Source organism: Mandrillus leucophaeus, unplaced genomic scaffold (assembly GCF_000951045.1).
Source record: "Mandrillus leucophaeus isolate KB7577 unplaced genomic scaffold, Mleu.le_1.0 Scaffold1176, whole genome shotgun sequence".
Taxonomy (NCBI): domain Eukaryota; kingdom Metazoa; phylum Chordata; class Mammalia; order Primates; family Cercopithecidae; genus Mandrillus; species Mandrillus leucophaeus.
The window spans coordinates 103,953-121,216 of record NW_012100054.1 but is presented as its reverse complement, the minus strand read 5'-3'; the positions used below and the strand labels follow the sequence as shown (position 1 = coordinate 121,216).

Below are 17,264 nucleotides of genomic sequence, written 5' to 3'. Positions count from 1 at the left end.
ACATATGTATACATGTGCCATGTTGGTGTGCTGCACCCATTAACTCGTCATTTACATTAGGTATATCTCCTAATGCTATCCCTCCCCCCACCCCCCGCCCCACAAGAGGCCCCCGTGTGTGATGTTCCTCACCCTGTGTCCAAGTGTTCTCATTGTTCAATTCCCACCTATGAGTGAGAACACCTGTGCGGTATTTGGTTTTCTGTCCTTGCGATAGTTTGCTCAGGAAGATGGTTTCCAGCTTCATCCATGTCCCTACAAAGGACATGAGCTCATCCTTTTTTATGACGAAACTTGCAGGCATGTTTAATACCTAGGTCCCAAACTGGCACAGCATATCTTCTGCACTGTCTATTTGCTAAAGCAGGTCGCACACTCAGCCCAGCTTGAAGAGGAAGGGACTGTATATATGGGTTTGTATGCTGAGAAGCATGGTTGATTTTAGCAGTATTATAGAGTGATTTTCATAGTTTTGGTCATTTTCCACTAATAATTTAGCTGAGCGTCTTAGACATAATTAGAAAATACTTTGCAGCTCAGTAATCAACTAGCACTTTTAATTATGAATTAAATTGGCCTTAGTTTCAACTTTTGCTTTACATTTTTTTAGTATTCATATTCTTGGCAAATAATTCTTTTTATTCCGACTATTAGGGATGCTGTGCAAGATTTTCTTCATGAAATATATTTTTTACCTGATCATCCAGAATTAAAAAAGATAAAAGCCATTCTCCAGGAATACAGAAAGGTATTTAATTTTTAATTTGTGGTTTAGGAGATCATTAATACAGAATTGTTCCCAAATTCCAATACATTGAATAAAGATCCTTTAGGATCATATCTAGGGATAATATAGTCCTATTCTAATGGCTAATTCCTGGTAAGTAGATAATGCTACCATGAATCCATGACTTTTGGAAGGAAGTTTTAGTATTTAGATTAAAGATGTAACAGCATTAGATAGAACAGAGAGCAAAAAATACAGTTCTTATGCCTTTACTACCTAGACCAAAGTGTCCTTATTGTCCCAAAAAGAAGAGCTACCACAGCGGCATGTCCTAAGAGAAGAAAGGAAAGCTGTGGGACGATTCTGGTTTTGTTGTGCTACAAACCATGACATAGAAATGTCAGATGTGAATGATTCCTGAGATTTAGAAGGGGAATAATGTATAATTCCAGCATCTTAAATCTTAGCTCTCTAAAATTATGAAGATGTTAGTGGTGATTTCATAGTACTTCTGGGTAGAAAGTGGAATATCTGACCTTGGGTGTCACCTTGGGTAGTGAAAGGAAGTGAATTACTTACATAATCTGTAGACCTGGTTCAAAGCTATTATGTAACCCTCTGTAAATTAAGAGAAACTTATACTTCCTGTCAAGAAGTACTTATTTTAGATAAGTAAATTCTTACTTAGTTGGGATAAAATTTTTCTCCACATCTAAAAATTTTACAATGAAATCCCTTTCCCTTAGAATTACTAAAAATGACTTATGCTATATAAAGGAAGGAATGGAAATTTTATTACTTTAAAAAATTGGTTTGGTATAGTTTAATAGTAACTATATAGGGAATTCAGGCCTTTGGAAATGGTTGTTAAAATAGTCGATTAATAAGGTCTATCTCGGCCGGGCGCGGTGGCTCAAGCCTGTAATCCCAGCACTTTGGGAGGCCGAGACGGGCGGATCACGAGGTCAGGAGATCGACACCATCCTGGCTAACACGGTGAAACCCCGTCTCTACTAAAATACAAAAAACTAGCCGGGCGAGGTGGCGGGCGTCTGTAGTCCCAGCTACTCGGGAGGCTAAGGCAGGAGAATGGCGTGAACCCGGGAGGCGGAGCTTGCAGTGAGCTGAGATCCGGCCACTGCACTCCAGCCTGGGTGACAGAGCGAGACTCCGTCTCAAAAAAAAGAATTAAAATAAATAAATAAATAAATAAGGTCTATCTCTCTGTGCTTTGTATATAGGAGACCTCTGAGAGCACGGATCTTCAAACAACTCTTCAGCTCTCTATGAAGGCCATTCAGCATGAAAATGTCGATGTTCGTATTCATGCTCTTACAAGCTTGAAGGAAACCTTGTATAAAAATCAGGTATGCTAAGATGATGTAATTAAAAATGTATAACAAAGAAAGATTGGAGGCTTAAAGAAAAGATGACAGAATGACATTTTTGTTTGTGATTTAGTGAAAGAAGAAATTTTTATTTTACCTGAATTATCAGATCTGACTGAGAATTAGGAATCCATGAGATGCCCTTTGAGCTTGAATCCCAGGGTTTTGCAGTTTTTTGTTGTTTTTGAAGGATCATGATTTGATGGTTATATTTTAGGTTACTGCATCTTTCTAAGTAAAGGTGTGTATAATTATATAATACAGCAGCAGTTTATGTAAGTCTTCTCACATATTTCCTATGGATATATGTCATATGAAATGTCAGCAGTTTTACTATTGTACATTTTGACTGAATTAATGTTAGTTTTAATGAAGCTAAATCTTTAAGTTTACTTTTTCGAGGGGCGAGTAAACTTTATTCTTTTCTTTGGCAACATAATGTAGATTATCCCTAAACTTGATGATAGTGAGAACTGGTATTTAAAATACCAGATCACTGTATATGAATAAATTGGAAAAAATTTAACTGAATTACTCATTTTTGCATATCTAGAACCCATATGGTAAGATGTGAGAACCTAAGACCCTCATGAATTTTGGGATTACCCTTCTATAATGGAAGGGTTATATTTCCTTCCATTAATAGAAGTAAACACTTACTTAGGACAGAAGATATACGTGATAGTAATGAGCACGTGTTTCTGGGGCAGTGAGTTTGTATAACCAGTGTGGGTAACAGCCAGTGTGGAGACGATCCCAACAGAGGGGAGGAGCCTTGAATCTCCTCTAGGTTAAGTATTATGCCTTCCTGACTATAGATGTTCATTATCAATGTTACAGCCTCTATTCCTGCTCTAAACTACAATGAAACTACTCTTTGCTTGCCCCTAGCCCCATACCTTTACCTGGTTTTCAGGTAACTCAAAGGATGTTTAGTCTTTTAATTTAACACAGAGATTTATGAATCACAAAGGTTTTCTCCTCTTTGCATAGAGGTTTTCTAGTTTAGGTTATTTCCAAGCAGATGGCACAGTCATGGTCTAATGTAAGGAAACTTCACCTCGATCATCACTTCCTAGATATAAATAACTAAATCTGAGAATTCAAGGAGATTTCTTACAGTCTTAAGGAAAGCTGCAGCTGCCCCACTTCGCCTCGTGGATCACAAAAGATAAATCATATCTGGCAACTCCCTTACAGGATTCCTTCAATGTAAAGCCTGGATGCTAAAAGATTACCTAGACAGAATAAGAAGAGAAGTGTACTTGCAGAAGTCTTGAGTAGTCTGATTAAGATATAATAGCCATATATTATTATGGGATTTTTTAAAAGTCAGGATTTAATGTAGTTTAGCATCTATACCTGGATGAATTTATGTTAGGCTGGTAAGAAAAAACTAAAGGCAAGGAAGATTGGAGGATCCATGGAGAGGTAAAAAAAGAATAAAGATCCAGAAGCACAAGTCTTCTAACCATACTCCAGTGATACTGGCCCAAAACACCTGGGAATAAAGAGAGAAGGAAATGGGTACTTTCCCAACGGTGGCAAGAAGATAACATTAAAGTTGAAGACAATTGAATTAAGATTTCGAATACTACTGTCCAAAGGACCTTTCTGTGAGGATGAAAATATTCTATATCTGTACTCTTCAGCAGTAGCCACTAGCCACATGCGGCTCTCTCAAGCACTTGAAATATATGCTCAAACATTATGTTCTGAGGAACAGAATTTTTAATTCTATTTAATTTTGCTAATTTAAATTTATTTATTTATATTTAGAGGCAGGGTCTCTCCAGTACAGGGGTGTGATGATAGCTCCCTGCAGCCTCAAACTTCTGGGCTCAAGCAATTCTTCCACTTCAGCCTCCTAAGTAGCTAAGATTACAGGTGTGTGCCACCATGCTCACCTAATTTTTTTTTTTTAAGAGATGGGGTCTTGCCATGTTGCCCAGGCTGGTCTTGAACTCCTGGCCTCACACAATCCTCTTACCTAGGCCTCCCAAAGTACTGGTATTACAGGTGTGAGCCACTCTACCTGGCCTAATCTAAATTTAAATAGCCACATGTGGATAGTAGCTATTGTATTGGACAGTGCAACTCTACAAGTTGGTTGAACCTACAGGAATACCACCAGAGCATGAAACTGGCATAAGATAAGAGGATTAGAGGCCAGAGTCTTTATAGTCAGTCATCTTAGAGTCCATGAGACAACAGATGCAAAAGATCCTGTTTTAGAATTTAAAATTGTAGCCACAGGGAGAGGAAAAGATACTTTAAGAGTGGATTGAAAGGAGGTTTTTATTTAAAAATACACTTAAAGTTGTGGTAGGAGTGGCTAAACAAATGATTGGGTATAATGTAGCCACAAAGCAAACTCCAAGAGGTGGTGGTGTGAAAGTTAGTAAAATGATGGCTGATATAGCGTTAGATACTTAACTATTTTTATGGAATGACCCTTCAAAAGCCCTGTACTGATGGGTAGTCCCAGACAGTCATTGACATTGAAGAGATGAAACCTTCTACTTATTTTTAAGGAGGAATATATATTTTTGAAGGAATAGAAGATTTCTAAGCTCAGTGGATGGCAGAAAATGATTTCTATATAGAAAAGTCAGGCTAGAGATTAAATTAAGAAACCATATAATTCATTTCTGAAGACTTATACTAGTCAGGTTTAAGGAATCCGTTTGATAAAATCCCAAAAAGATAACTTTGTAAGAAGCTAAAATAAACTTATGGCAATGCAGAATTCTAATAAAATGACATTTACTAACGATTACACATAAGAGAGGAGCCTATTGAAAATAAAGCTGCTAGAGACTTTCAGGTTGTCTAGGATAATGGTGGATGCCTAAATCTGAATTTCTGTGTAGCCCCTGAAACATCATAAAGAGTATCAAGGAGAGCAATTGAAACCTGGAGGAAACATGGAGGAAAATTGAACACATAATTTACAAGAGAACTGAGACAGAATATTATGAACTATGAGACAGAATATTATGAACTTCAAATTACTTGTAACTAGCAGAGATATCTGTGGAGCTCATATCTTAACCTTGTATGGTGCTGAGAGCAGGTACATTCTGATAAGACTGTATAAAAGAAGAAGAAAATGAAGAATAGGAACTAAGAATTGATGGAGCAAAGAGAAAATCACCAACAGAAAGAGACAGTCATACTCTTAAGTGCAACATTACTGAAAATAAGTCCAGGATGTGGTATATCAGACTGCTGGCTACAGGGAAGATACTTGAAAGTATGCCCAAGGTTTGTAGTCTCTGAAAATTAGTTTCTGGGGAGTAGTAAAAGAAGAGGAGGGGAAAGGCACTGTTCAGAGACTTAGTCATAAACAGAAAGAAGAAAGTAAGAGGGAGAATTTTAAGGGTCCTGCAGTAGTAAAAGAAATGTACAAAATCAGAGATGAACCAAATCCTCCCCCTGCTACCAGAAAAAGAAGAAAAAAAAAGCTATTCATGAAGAAAACTGCACTTCACTATGCTGACATGGATATTTATGAAAGAGAAATCCTGAAGCCACTGCAGAATGCTTACTGTTACTGCATATAGCTGTTATGGAGGGTTTTCCAGTTTAGAAATTGCACAATGTGTGTAGAAAAAAAATGTATGTATGCAAGTTTCCTGTAAGACAAAAATAGAAAATGAAAATAAAGTCTGTGAGTTGATGACAGTTCCTCCTCAAAACCAACCACAGCATGGAGGAGAATTGAACTTAGCACTATAATTTGAATTGAATATTTTAAGCATTTTCAGATATAAAAAAAGTTGAATGAAAAAATTAAAAAACAAGAGAAATAAACAAAAACCAAGATGAAACAAGGGTGATTGAACTTAGGAAAGAAATTGAAATGAAGATTAAATTACAAGAACTACAGGGTAGAATGTATTTGACTAAACATTTAGCAAGGGGCATTGAATAAAGGTATAAACAACAACAAAAATTAGAAAAAGGTTTAAAAAGGAGTAAAAAAGATAAAGGAGTAAAAAGAAAAAGTAGTTGAAATGGAAGATTGGCAAAGATTTCACGTGCAAATAATTAGTGTCTCTGAAGAATAAAACCAAAACAAGAGAACAGAATTAATATTTAAAATTATAATCCAAGAAAGCTTTCTGGAAAAAAAGACCTTATCTATATATTGAAAAGACTTGTATCCTGGAGAAAATTGACCTAGGATAATTAACTCTGAGATGTATCCTAGACTTTAATAATAAAAAATCTTCAAAGCTTCCTGGCAAAAGAAATTTTTTCAAAAAATTACTTGCAAGGACAAAAAAAGTAGGTTGGTATCAGAATTCTCTGTAGGAATTTACAGAGTGGGCCTAGAAAATAGCAACATTTTTAAAAAAATGTCAAAAAATGTCATAAAGTATGAGTCAAGAAAAAGTCAAGCTGTCCTTAGAGTATCATGGTTTTAAACCTACAAGAATTGAAGTAATATGGTTTTCACAAGTGATCCCTTCCTAAGAGATGTATTAGAGGATGAGCTTCATTAAGTCAAGAGAGAACTGGGGAAACTTTGGCAAAAAGTCTGATGGTTACTGTTTATGTATTTAACAAAATATATTAAGACTAAAACAACAATGGGGTAAGGGTGGGATAATTGTGTGTAAATGTTATATTCTAGTAAAGTAGAAATAATGAAATTTTTTTAAATGAGAGAAGGGGGAGAGTAAGGAGTAAGTAAGATAAACTCAGTAATTGTTGCATAAGCAGTAACTGGGAGTCAAAATATACCATTCTATACGGGCAAACTAGTTACAGAAAGTCAAATAAGGAAAAAAGGGACTGTAGACATAATAAAAGGTATTGATATATTGGATAGGCTGGGAGCGGTAGCACTGGTAATCCCAGCACGTTGGGAGGCCGAGGCAGGCAGATCACGAGGTCAGGAGTTTGAGACCAGCCTGACCAACATGGTGAAACCCTGTCTCTACTAAAAATACAAAAATTAGCCAGGCATGGTGGCACACCTGTAATCCCAGCTGCTCAGGAGGCTGAGGCAGGAGAATCACTTGAACCCGGGAGGCAGAGGTTGCAGTGAGCCGAGAGTGCACCACTGCACTCCAGCCTGGGTGACAGAGCGAGACTCTTTCAAAAAAAAAAAAAATATATATATATATGTGTGTGTGTGTGTGTGTATATATATATATATATGTGATAATTCCAGAACAAAAATATAAACTTTCCTCCTTACCCAAATAAATGAAATATATGATTTTTTTTTTTTTTTTTTTTGAGACAGAGTCTCACTCTGTCACCCAGGCTAGAGTGCAGTGGCACAATCTCGGCTCACTGCAAGCTCCGCCTCCTGGGTTCATGCCATTCTCCTGCCTCAGCTTCCCAAGTAGCTGGGACTGCAGGTGCCCGCCACCATGCCTGGCTAATTTTTTAAAAATGTTTTTTAGTAGAGAATGGAGTTTCACCATGTTAGCCAGGATGGTCTCAAGCTCCTGACCTTGTGATCCACCCGCCTTGGCCTCCCAAAGTGCTGGGATTACAGGCATGAGCCACCGTGCCTGGCCCCAAATAAATGATTTCTTAAACACAAAACAGAATAGAGGAAAGAAAGCACTAATTATAGTATACTATATTATAATTAAATTCACTGTATTATAATAAAAAATCTGACAGAATTGTGGCCAAGCATCTCAGTCGCATTAGTGAGTGTGAACAACCTTAAAAGAAAAAAATTTACAAATTGGCTTACAAAGCAAGAAACAACTCTCTGCCACATGTAGGATACATACCTAAAATAAAGTGATTCAGAAAGGCCAAAAATAAAGGGATAAGCAAAATTATCCAGCTAAGTGGAAAGTATAAATGAAAGCAGGAATTCCAAACAAAATAGAACTGAAGCTGAAAAGCATTAAATATGACCAAAATGGATACTTTTTAATGCCTGAAGCCATAATTCATAAGGAAGATTTACTAGTTATTAATATGCTCCAAATAATATACCAGCCACCTTGATAAAGCCAAAATAAGAAGCTTAAGAAGATATATATAGAAACTCAATAAGAGGAGACTACCATACTATTCTCAGTATAAAATAAGTTAGTAGATAAATACATGGAAGATCTAAATAACATAATCAGTAAAGTAGCTATTGTGAATATATGTCAGACATTACACCTTGATAATAGAAGCATACTTTATTCTAAAGAGCAGATAGAACATTCATATTCAAATTGATTATTGTATTAGTTGGCTCTTTGTGTTAGTTTACTAGGGCTGCTATAACAAAGTACTACAAACCGAATGACTTTAAACAACATAAACAAGTTTATTGTCTCACAGTTCCCATGGCCTAGAAGTTTGAGATGAAGGTATTGGCAGGGTTGGTTCCTTTTGAGAGCTTCTGGTGGTTTGCTGGCAATCTTTGGTATTCCTGAATAAACAAATCCATAGAGATAGAAAGTAGATTACTGGTCGCCTAGGGTTAGGAGGTTTGGGGGAAATGGGGAGTGATTGCTGATGGGTACAGATTCCTTTTGAGATGGTAAAAATGTTCTGAAATTAAACAGAAGTGATGGTTGCACTTGTGATATACTTCAATATACTAAAACTTGTGAATATACTAAAGATCATTCATTTGTATACCTTAAAAGAGTGAATTTTATAGTACGTGAAACAAATACTTCATTAAAACTATTTAAGAAAAGATAGTACAGGAAGAAAATAATAAAAATAAAACAAATGTAGAGAACAGAAAGCAGTAAAATTAATTAATGAGTAAAAATTCTAGGTCTTTGAAAAAACTAGCAAAACTGACAAATGTCAAATATGTAAATAATAAACTGTTGAAACAGAAGATATTTAAAAATCACAAGAGACTACTTTGTACCCTGTTACACAAATAAATTTGTAAACATGTGTACTTTTCCTGGAATATATAGTGTATCAAAATGGACTCTAGCTAAAATAGAAAGCTTAAAAGATTAGTTTCTGTAGGAGAAATAGAGAATATTATAAAAGAACTTCATCCATAGGAAAGCACCAGGCCCAGATGAGGGGATTTTTTAATCAAATTTTCACAAACTAAATAGTCTCAGTGGTGTTTAAATTGTCCTGGAGTATAGGAGATGAAAGAAAACTTCCACTTTTAAAAAAGCAGCAATATATAACAGTGTTCAGTGGACCCAAAAAAGATAGCATGAAACAAAAAATTAAAGATTATCATATTAATATCAGTGCAAAAAATTATAAATGAAATATTATCAAACAAATCAATTTCACATTAAGAAAATACCCCATGCTGGGTGTAGTGGCTCATGCCTGTAATCCCAACACTTTGGAAGGCCAAGGCACATGGATTGCTTGAGCCCAAGGGTTCGAGACCAGCCTGAGCAATATAGCAAGACCCCATCTCTACAAAAAATACAAAAATTAGCCAGGTGTGGTGGCACATGCCTAATGTCCAAGCTACTTGGAGGTTGAGGTGGGAGGGTCACCTTGGCCTGGGGAGTTTGAGGCTGCAGTGAGCCAAGATCATGCCACTACATTCCAGCCAGGGCAACAGAGCAAGACCCTGTCTCAAAAAAACAAAACAAAACAAAAAAAAAACAAACCCCCAATACCCCATGACCAGTTGCATTTTATTCCAGTATTGCAAAGATAGTTAATACTTAGCAATCCATGAATATAATTCACTATATTAATAGATCTAAAGAGAAAATCATGCTGTTATTTCCATAGATGCTGAATAGACTGACATATTTCATCACCTACTTCAAATGAAAACACTAAAGAAAACAGAAATTGATGAATATTATCTTAATTTATAATATATGTGTATGTATATGTACGCATGTTTATATATGTACGTATGGGTTCGTACCCATACGTACATACATATATACACATACTTAATGGGAAACAAGAAACATTCCCACTGAAAGCAAGGTTTCCTATTACCTGCACTATTTAACATTCACTTGGAGGTATTGGCTAAGGAATTTAGGGAAAAAAAGCAATCAGAGAGATAAGAGTTGGAAAAGATGTAAAACTATCTTTATTTACAGATGATATGCTTATCAGAGACATAAGAATTGGAAAAGATGTAAAACTGTCTCCATTTCTTATGCTAATATACTTCGGAAATTATAGAGAATTACTGATAAAACTAACTCGACCACAGATGAATTCAGTGAAGTAGGGGATATAAAATTAACGTAAAAATTAATAATTTTCATATGACAAGCAGTAACCAGGTAGAAAATTTTCTGGAATACCCCATTTACAATAGCAACAGGAAAACAATATAGTTAAGAATAAACTTAACAAGAAATGCATAAACCAACAAGAGGAGAATTTTTAAATGCTTCTGAAAGACACAAAAGGATAATAGATTTGACTAAATGGAAACCATCACTGTTTTAGTCTATTTGCTTTGATATAAAGGAATTATAGTAAATTACCCTGAGGCTGGGTAATTTATTAAAAAGAAGAGGTTTATTTGGCTTATGGTTCTGCAACCTTTACAAGAAGCATGGTGCCAGCATCTGCTTCTGATGATAGTTCAGCAAGCCTGAGCCTTTACTCGTAGCAGAAGGGGAAGGGGAGTTGGTATATCACATGGTGAGAGAGGGAGCAAGAGAGGGATGGGAAGAGTGCCATGCTCTCAAATAACCAGTTCTCACTTGAACTAATGGAGTCCAGCTGACACCTGAACTAATAGAGAAAGAACTCACTTACTACCACAGGGATGGCACCAAGCCATTCAGGAGGGATCCACCCTTGTGACCCAAACACCTGCCACCAGGTCTTGTTTCCAACACTGGGGATCACATTTCAATATGAGATTTGGAGGGGACAGATATCTAAGCTAGATCAATCCCTTATTGGATAGGTTGACGTTATAACGATTTCAATTCTCCTTAGGTTAATTAATATAATACAACCCCAATGAATATGTTGCCAAAGTTGTTGTTGTTGTTGTTGTTGTTTTTAACTGCAGGAGGTTTATAATAATGTTGATATGGAAAAATAAAACATGTAAAAATAGCTAGTAAACTCCCCCTGGAAAAAAAGGTTATGAGAATATAGTATCCCAACCAAACATTAATATACTTTGTAGCCACTACAATTATAACAAAGAGGTAACTAGTATATGAATAACCAGACCAGTGGGAAAGAATAGGAGGTCTAGAAATAGACCCAAGTACACGTGGACATTTAGTGTATGATAAAAAGTGACACTTCTTATCTGAGTTTTACTTTTAACTGATTACCAGGGTGTGTATGTGTGGCGGGTGTGGGGGTGGGGGGGCGGTCTTTACAGCTGAATTAATCTGTAATGTTATTTAAGAAATCATCTATTGAAGATTCTGCATAAGATTAAATGTCTTTTTGTTTTTCTTTTGAAACGTATTACTCTAATTTGTATTACTCATTACAGTTCTAACGTGGAGTTTGAGATGCTCCTATGCACTTTACTTTTGCTAGAAAGAATATAATATAAATGAAGTAATTTTAAAGTGATCACACAAGTACAATATCTAAATCTTCACTGTCTTGAAAATAGTTTCTTCTTACTTAACATTTTATTCATTACAGCATCCTGAAGAGATAGCTGAAAAAAGACGATTTGAATTAACATATTTATCATTAGGCTACCTCTTTCTTCCTACCTCTTTTTTTCCATCCTCACAGACCCTTTTTTATATCTTTTTTCCTTCTTTACTAGTTTTTATACACTTTTCAAACTTCTTGTTTTAACTAATAGTTGTTCCTCCTTCACTTATCTACTGAAATATCTGTCCACTGCTTTTAAAAGTTACTGTTTTTTTTCTTATTCATTGCTTCTTTGCTGTATAAATATATTTGTTATCGTACATATCATATGATATTTTAGTTGTTTGTCTGTTTTCCTTTTAGACTGTGAACTTATTAAGATTTGTTTTACTGATTTTTTTGTATACTGATAGAATGCACAGTAACTGCTTGTTTAATGGATTAATGATTAAAGACTTTCAGACATTTAATGATTCTAATTGTACAGGACATATTGTGAGCTATGTTATGCGGACTCGTCAAAAACTAGCTGGAAAGATTGCAGATACAGAAATTTAATTTTGTCAATATTTATGTTAGATATTCCTTAATATTTTTAAGCTTCCTAGCTCAGGAAAGCATACTAGTTTGTAGAAATTTCATATAAATTTTCTTTCTACTTTTATTTTAGGAAAAACTGATAAAGTATGCAACAGACAGTGAAACAGTAGAACCTATTATCTCACAGTTGGTGACAGTGCTTTTGAAAGGTTGCCAAGATGCAAACTCTCAAGCTCGGTTGCTCTGTGGGGAATGTTTAGGGGAATTGGGGGCGATAGATCCAGGTCGATTAGATTTCTCAACAACTGAAACTCAAGGAAAAGATTTTACGTTTGTGGTAAGTAGTGGAAATTTGGAATGACAAAAGAGTTCTCTGTCCTATTGAGGTTTATATATTCCATTTACAAAGAACTATTCAGGGTATTCTTAATGACAGCTTCACCTAGAACCAGACAATTAGTTAACCTCTGAGTTTGTTTCTTAATACTATTGCAGAAACCTTTAGCCAAAAGCAATAAAGTTTGAACCCCATCCAGGGTGTTATATTCTTGTAAATAAAGCTTCCAAATATAATAATGACAATACTTAAAAAGCCTAATCAATTATTTAAATATTACTTTTTAAACATTATTGTTAGTGTTTCCGTGGAAAACTAGTTTCCAGGATATTACAATAATAATGTTTTGTAGTCAAATGAGTTTGTGAAATCCATATAGAACAAAATTAAATGTGACTTTTTTTTTACAATAATAATGTTTTGTAGTCAAATGAGTTTGGGAAATCCATATAGAACAAAATTAAATGTGACTTTTTTTTTTTTAAGTGACTTTTTATGTATCTGTGTGCATTGTGAATCTCTAAGAATATATCTCCAAGAGTTATAATATATGAGTATATTAAAATTATTTCTTAGAGTTTCTCAAATGACTCTTGGGCTCTACAGAATGCAATGTAGGAGATGCCATGTATACATTTTGCTTTTTTTTTTTTTTTTGAGACAGAGTCTCGCTCTGTCAGCCAGGCTGGAGTACAGTGGCAAGATCTCGGCTTATTTCAAACTCCGCCTCCTGGATTCAAGTGATTGTCCTGCCTCAGCCTCCCGAGTAGCTGGGATTACAAACGCGCACCACCACGCCTGGCTAATTTTTGTATTTTTAGTAGAGATGGCGTTTCACCATATTGGCCAGTCTGATCTTGCACTCCTGACCTCGTGATCCGTCCTCCTTGGCCTCCCAAAGTGCTGGGATTACAGGTGTGAGCCACTGTGCCTGGCCTACATTTTGCTTTTTAAGGGTTAAAAAACCAACAATGCAAATTGTCAGAGATATGCAAAAGTTGAATAATTTTTTGTACACCTTAGAAATAGCCTAAAAAGCTTTACATTTTGGCTTTGTAGCTACAGATTATATTGTAGTCTTAATACCAAACTTAGTTTGAACCTGTCTTTTCCTTTGTCTAAGTTAAATTCACTTAGGCAGTTAAGTTAAATTCACCATGGAAGAAGAAGTACACCTAAGAAAATTTATAGCAGTTATCCTGGAATTTTCTTTTTTTTTTTTTTTTTCTAATGGAGACTGGAGTAGAAGATTCAAGCTTTGCCTATGGATTATTGATGGAGCTAACAAGAGCTTACCTTGCATATGCTGATAATAGCCGAGCTCAAGATTCAGCTGCCTATGCCATTCAGGTAAGAGTGGATATAGTCGTTACTGGCTTTAAATTGTTTAATTCAAATACGTTGTAAATTCTATACTCGTGAAACTCCTGTTTGTTTTAATTCTCACTTTTATCAAAGTTATACAAGTTCATGATAAACATTTTAGAGTACAGAAGCATACCTCTTAAGCAATTATTATAGGTATAGTTACTTTCAAAATGTTTGTATGTATATACAAATATATACTACTGCCTCAGTTTTGTGACCTAAGTGAGTTACTTAAATCATTCTAGGCATTGAAATAAATGTCCTAAGGATGTTCACAGCTCTAAAACTATAAAATTCTGTTTATTTTTCTATGTACAAGCATAACCCAGAGATAGTATGGGTTCAGTTCCAGACCACCACAATAAAGCAAGTATCTCTATAAAGCGAGTTACATGAATTCTTCGGTTTCCCAGTGCATATTAACGTTATGTTTACACTATACTATAGTCTATCAGGTATGCAATAGCATCATGTCTAAAAACCAGTGTACATGCCTTTATTTAAAAAATACTTTGTTGCTTAAAAATGCTAACCATCATCTGAGCCTTCAGCAAGGCATAATGGTTTTGCTGGTGGAAGATTTTGCCTTAATGTTGATGGTGCTGATTAATTATGGTGGTAGTTGCTGAAGGTTGGGATGGCTGTGGCAATTTCTTAAAAAAATCAGACAACGAAGTTTGCCACATCAATTGCTTTTCATGAAAGGTTTCTCTGTAGCCTGTGATGCCGTTTGATACCATTTTCCCCACAGTAGAACTTCTTTCAAAATTTGAATGAGTCCTCTCAAACCTTGCCACTGCTTAGTCAACTAAATTTTTGTAATGTTCTAAATCCTTTGTTGTCACTTGAACAGTGTTCACAGCATTTTGAGTGGAACCACAATAGATTCCCTCTCCAGAAACCACTTTCTTTGCTTATAAAAAGCAACTCCTCATCCATTCAAATTTTATCATGAGAAGGCAGTAATTCAGTCCTATCTTCAGGCTCCACTTCTAACTCTAGTTTTCTCGCCGTTTTTATCACCTCTATACTTACTTCCTCCAGTGAAGTTTTGAGCCTCTCAAAGTTATCCAGGAGGGGTTGGAATCAACTTCTTTCAAACTCTGGTTATTGTTGATAGATATTTTGACTTCTCATGAATCATGAATGTTCTTAATGATATCTAGAATAGTGAATTCTTTCCAGAAGGTTTTCAATTTACTGTGCCCAGATCCATCAGAGGAATTACTGTGTGTGGCCTCTATAACCTTATAAAATATATTTCTTTAAGTAATAAAACTTGAAAGTCAAAATTACTCCTTGATCCATGGGCTGCAAAATGGATGTTGTGTTAACAGTCATGAAAACAACATTAATATCCTTGCACAGCTCCATCAGAGCTCCCAGGTGACAGGTACATTGTCAATGAGCAGTAATATTTGGAAAGGAATCTTTTATTATGACCAGTAGGTCTCAACAGTGAGCTTAAAATATTCAGTAAACCATGCTGTAAGCAGATGTGTTGTTATTCAGGCTTTGTCACTGCATTTATAGAGCACAGGCAAAGTAGATTTCACATCGTTTTTAATTTTTTAATTTTTTTTACTTTTATTGTTCTAATTTTCAATTTTTGGGTATATAGTAGACGCATATATTTAGATTTAGCCTAATTCCTAACAGCCCTAGGATGTATGGAATCGTCAATGAGCATTGACTTCAATTTAAAGTCACCAGTTGCATTAGCCCCTAACCAGAGAGTTATTAACCTGTCCTTTGAAGCTTTGAAGCCAGGCATTGACTTCTCTTCTCTAGTTGTGAAAGTCCTGGATAGCATCTTCTTCCAACAGAATAGAATGATTTTAGCTAGATCTTCTGGATAACTTGCTGCAGCTTCTCTATCAATAGTTGCTTCTTCATCTTGTGTTTTTATGTTATAGAGACAGCTTCTTTTCCTTAAACCTCATGAACCAACCTCTGTTTGCCTCAAACTTTTTGTTTTTTTTGTTTTTTAAGAAGTGCCCCTTGAATCATATCACTTCAAACTTTTTTTCTGTAGCTTATTCTCCTCTCTCAGATTTCATAGAGTTGGAGAGAACTAGGGTTTTTCTTTGGATTAGACTTTGGCTTAAGGGAATGTTGTGACTATTTTCATCTTTTATCCAGACCACTAAAACTTTGTATCAGCAATAAGACTGCTTCTCTTTCTTATATTTGATGTATTCATTGGAGTAACACTTTTAATTTCCTTCAAGAACTTTTTCTTTGCATTTATATTTGGCTGTTTGGTGCAAGACACCTAGCTTTTGGCTTGTCTAGGTTTTTGACATGCCTCCTTTATTAAGCTTAGTCATTTCTAGCTTTTGATTTAAAGTGAGAGATGTGCGATTCCTCCTTTCATATGAATACTTAGAGGCCACTGTAAGGTTATTAATTGGCCTAATTTCAATATTGTTATGTCTTTGGGAATATGAAGTCCCAGGGAGAGGGAGGGACGGAACAGCTAGTCAGTGGACTGGTCAGAACACACACGACATTTATCGATTAGGATCACTGTCTTATATGGGCACAGTTTGTGGAGCCCCAAAGCAATTACAACAGTAACATCAAAGATCACTGATCACATATCACTATAACAGATATAGTAATAATGAAAAAGTTTGAAATATTTTGAGAATTACCAACATGTGACACAGAGACATGAAGTGAGCATATGTTGTTGGAAAATTGGTATTGATAGATTTACTCCATGCATAGTGGCCACAAACCTTCTATTTCTAAAAAAAAAAAAAAAAAAAAAAAAACAGACAAGAAAAAACACAGCATCTGTGAAGCACAAATCAAGCGAAGTGCAGTAAAATGAGTTATGGCTGTGTTTTAATAACTAAAATATGTAGAACATTGATGAAGATAAAGCATTATCTGCTTCACTGTGGACTTACAAATGTAAAATATGTATTTGTAGGAGTTGCTTTCTATTTATGACTGTAGAGAGATGGAGACTAATGGCCCAGGTCACCAATTGTGGAGGAGATTTCCTGAGCATGTTCGGGAAATACTAGAACCTCATCTAAATACCAGGTATGCAGGCTTATTTAATGTGTTTTCATAAAATTGTTTTTATATAAAAATTAATGTGATTTTTTTGGCCAGGCGCGGTGGCTCACGCCTATAATCCCAGCACTTTGGGAGGCAGAGGCGGGCAGATCACAAGGTCAGGAGTTCAAGATCAGCCTGAGCAACATGGTGAAACCGCATCTCTACTAAAAATACAAAAATTAGCTGGGTGTGGTGGCGCACACCTGTAATCCCAGCTACTTGGAAGGCTGGGGCAGGAGACTCACTTGAACTCAGGAGGCAGAGGTTGCAGTGAGCCGAGATCATGCCATTGCACTCC

At 35.7% G+C, this 17,264-nt stretch overlaps 1 protein-coding gene across 1 annotated transcript in view; it reads left to right on the top strand.

Moving 5' to 3' along the window:
* The window catches only part of ATR (ATR serine/threonine kinase), a 124,397-nt gene that overhangs the window by 43,905 nt on the left and 63,228 nt on the right, over window positions 1-17,264 (top strand). Inside the window, exons 20-24 of the mRNA XM_012001246.1 lie at window positions 655-748; window positions 1,969-2,094; window positions 12,317-12,523; window positions 13,760-13,873; window positions 16,833-16,948. Coding sequence (XP_011856636.1) covers window positions 655-748; window positions 1,969-2,094; window positions 12,317-12,523; window positions 13,760-13,873; window positions 16,833-16,948 — 657 coding nt within the window. The remainder of the gene's footprint in view (window positions 1-654; window positions 749-1,968; window positions 2,095-12,316; window positions 12,524-13,759; window positions 13,874-16,832; window positions 16,949-17,264) is intronic.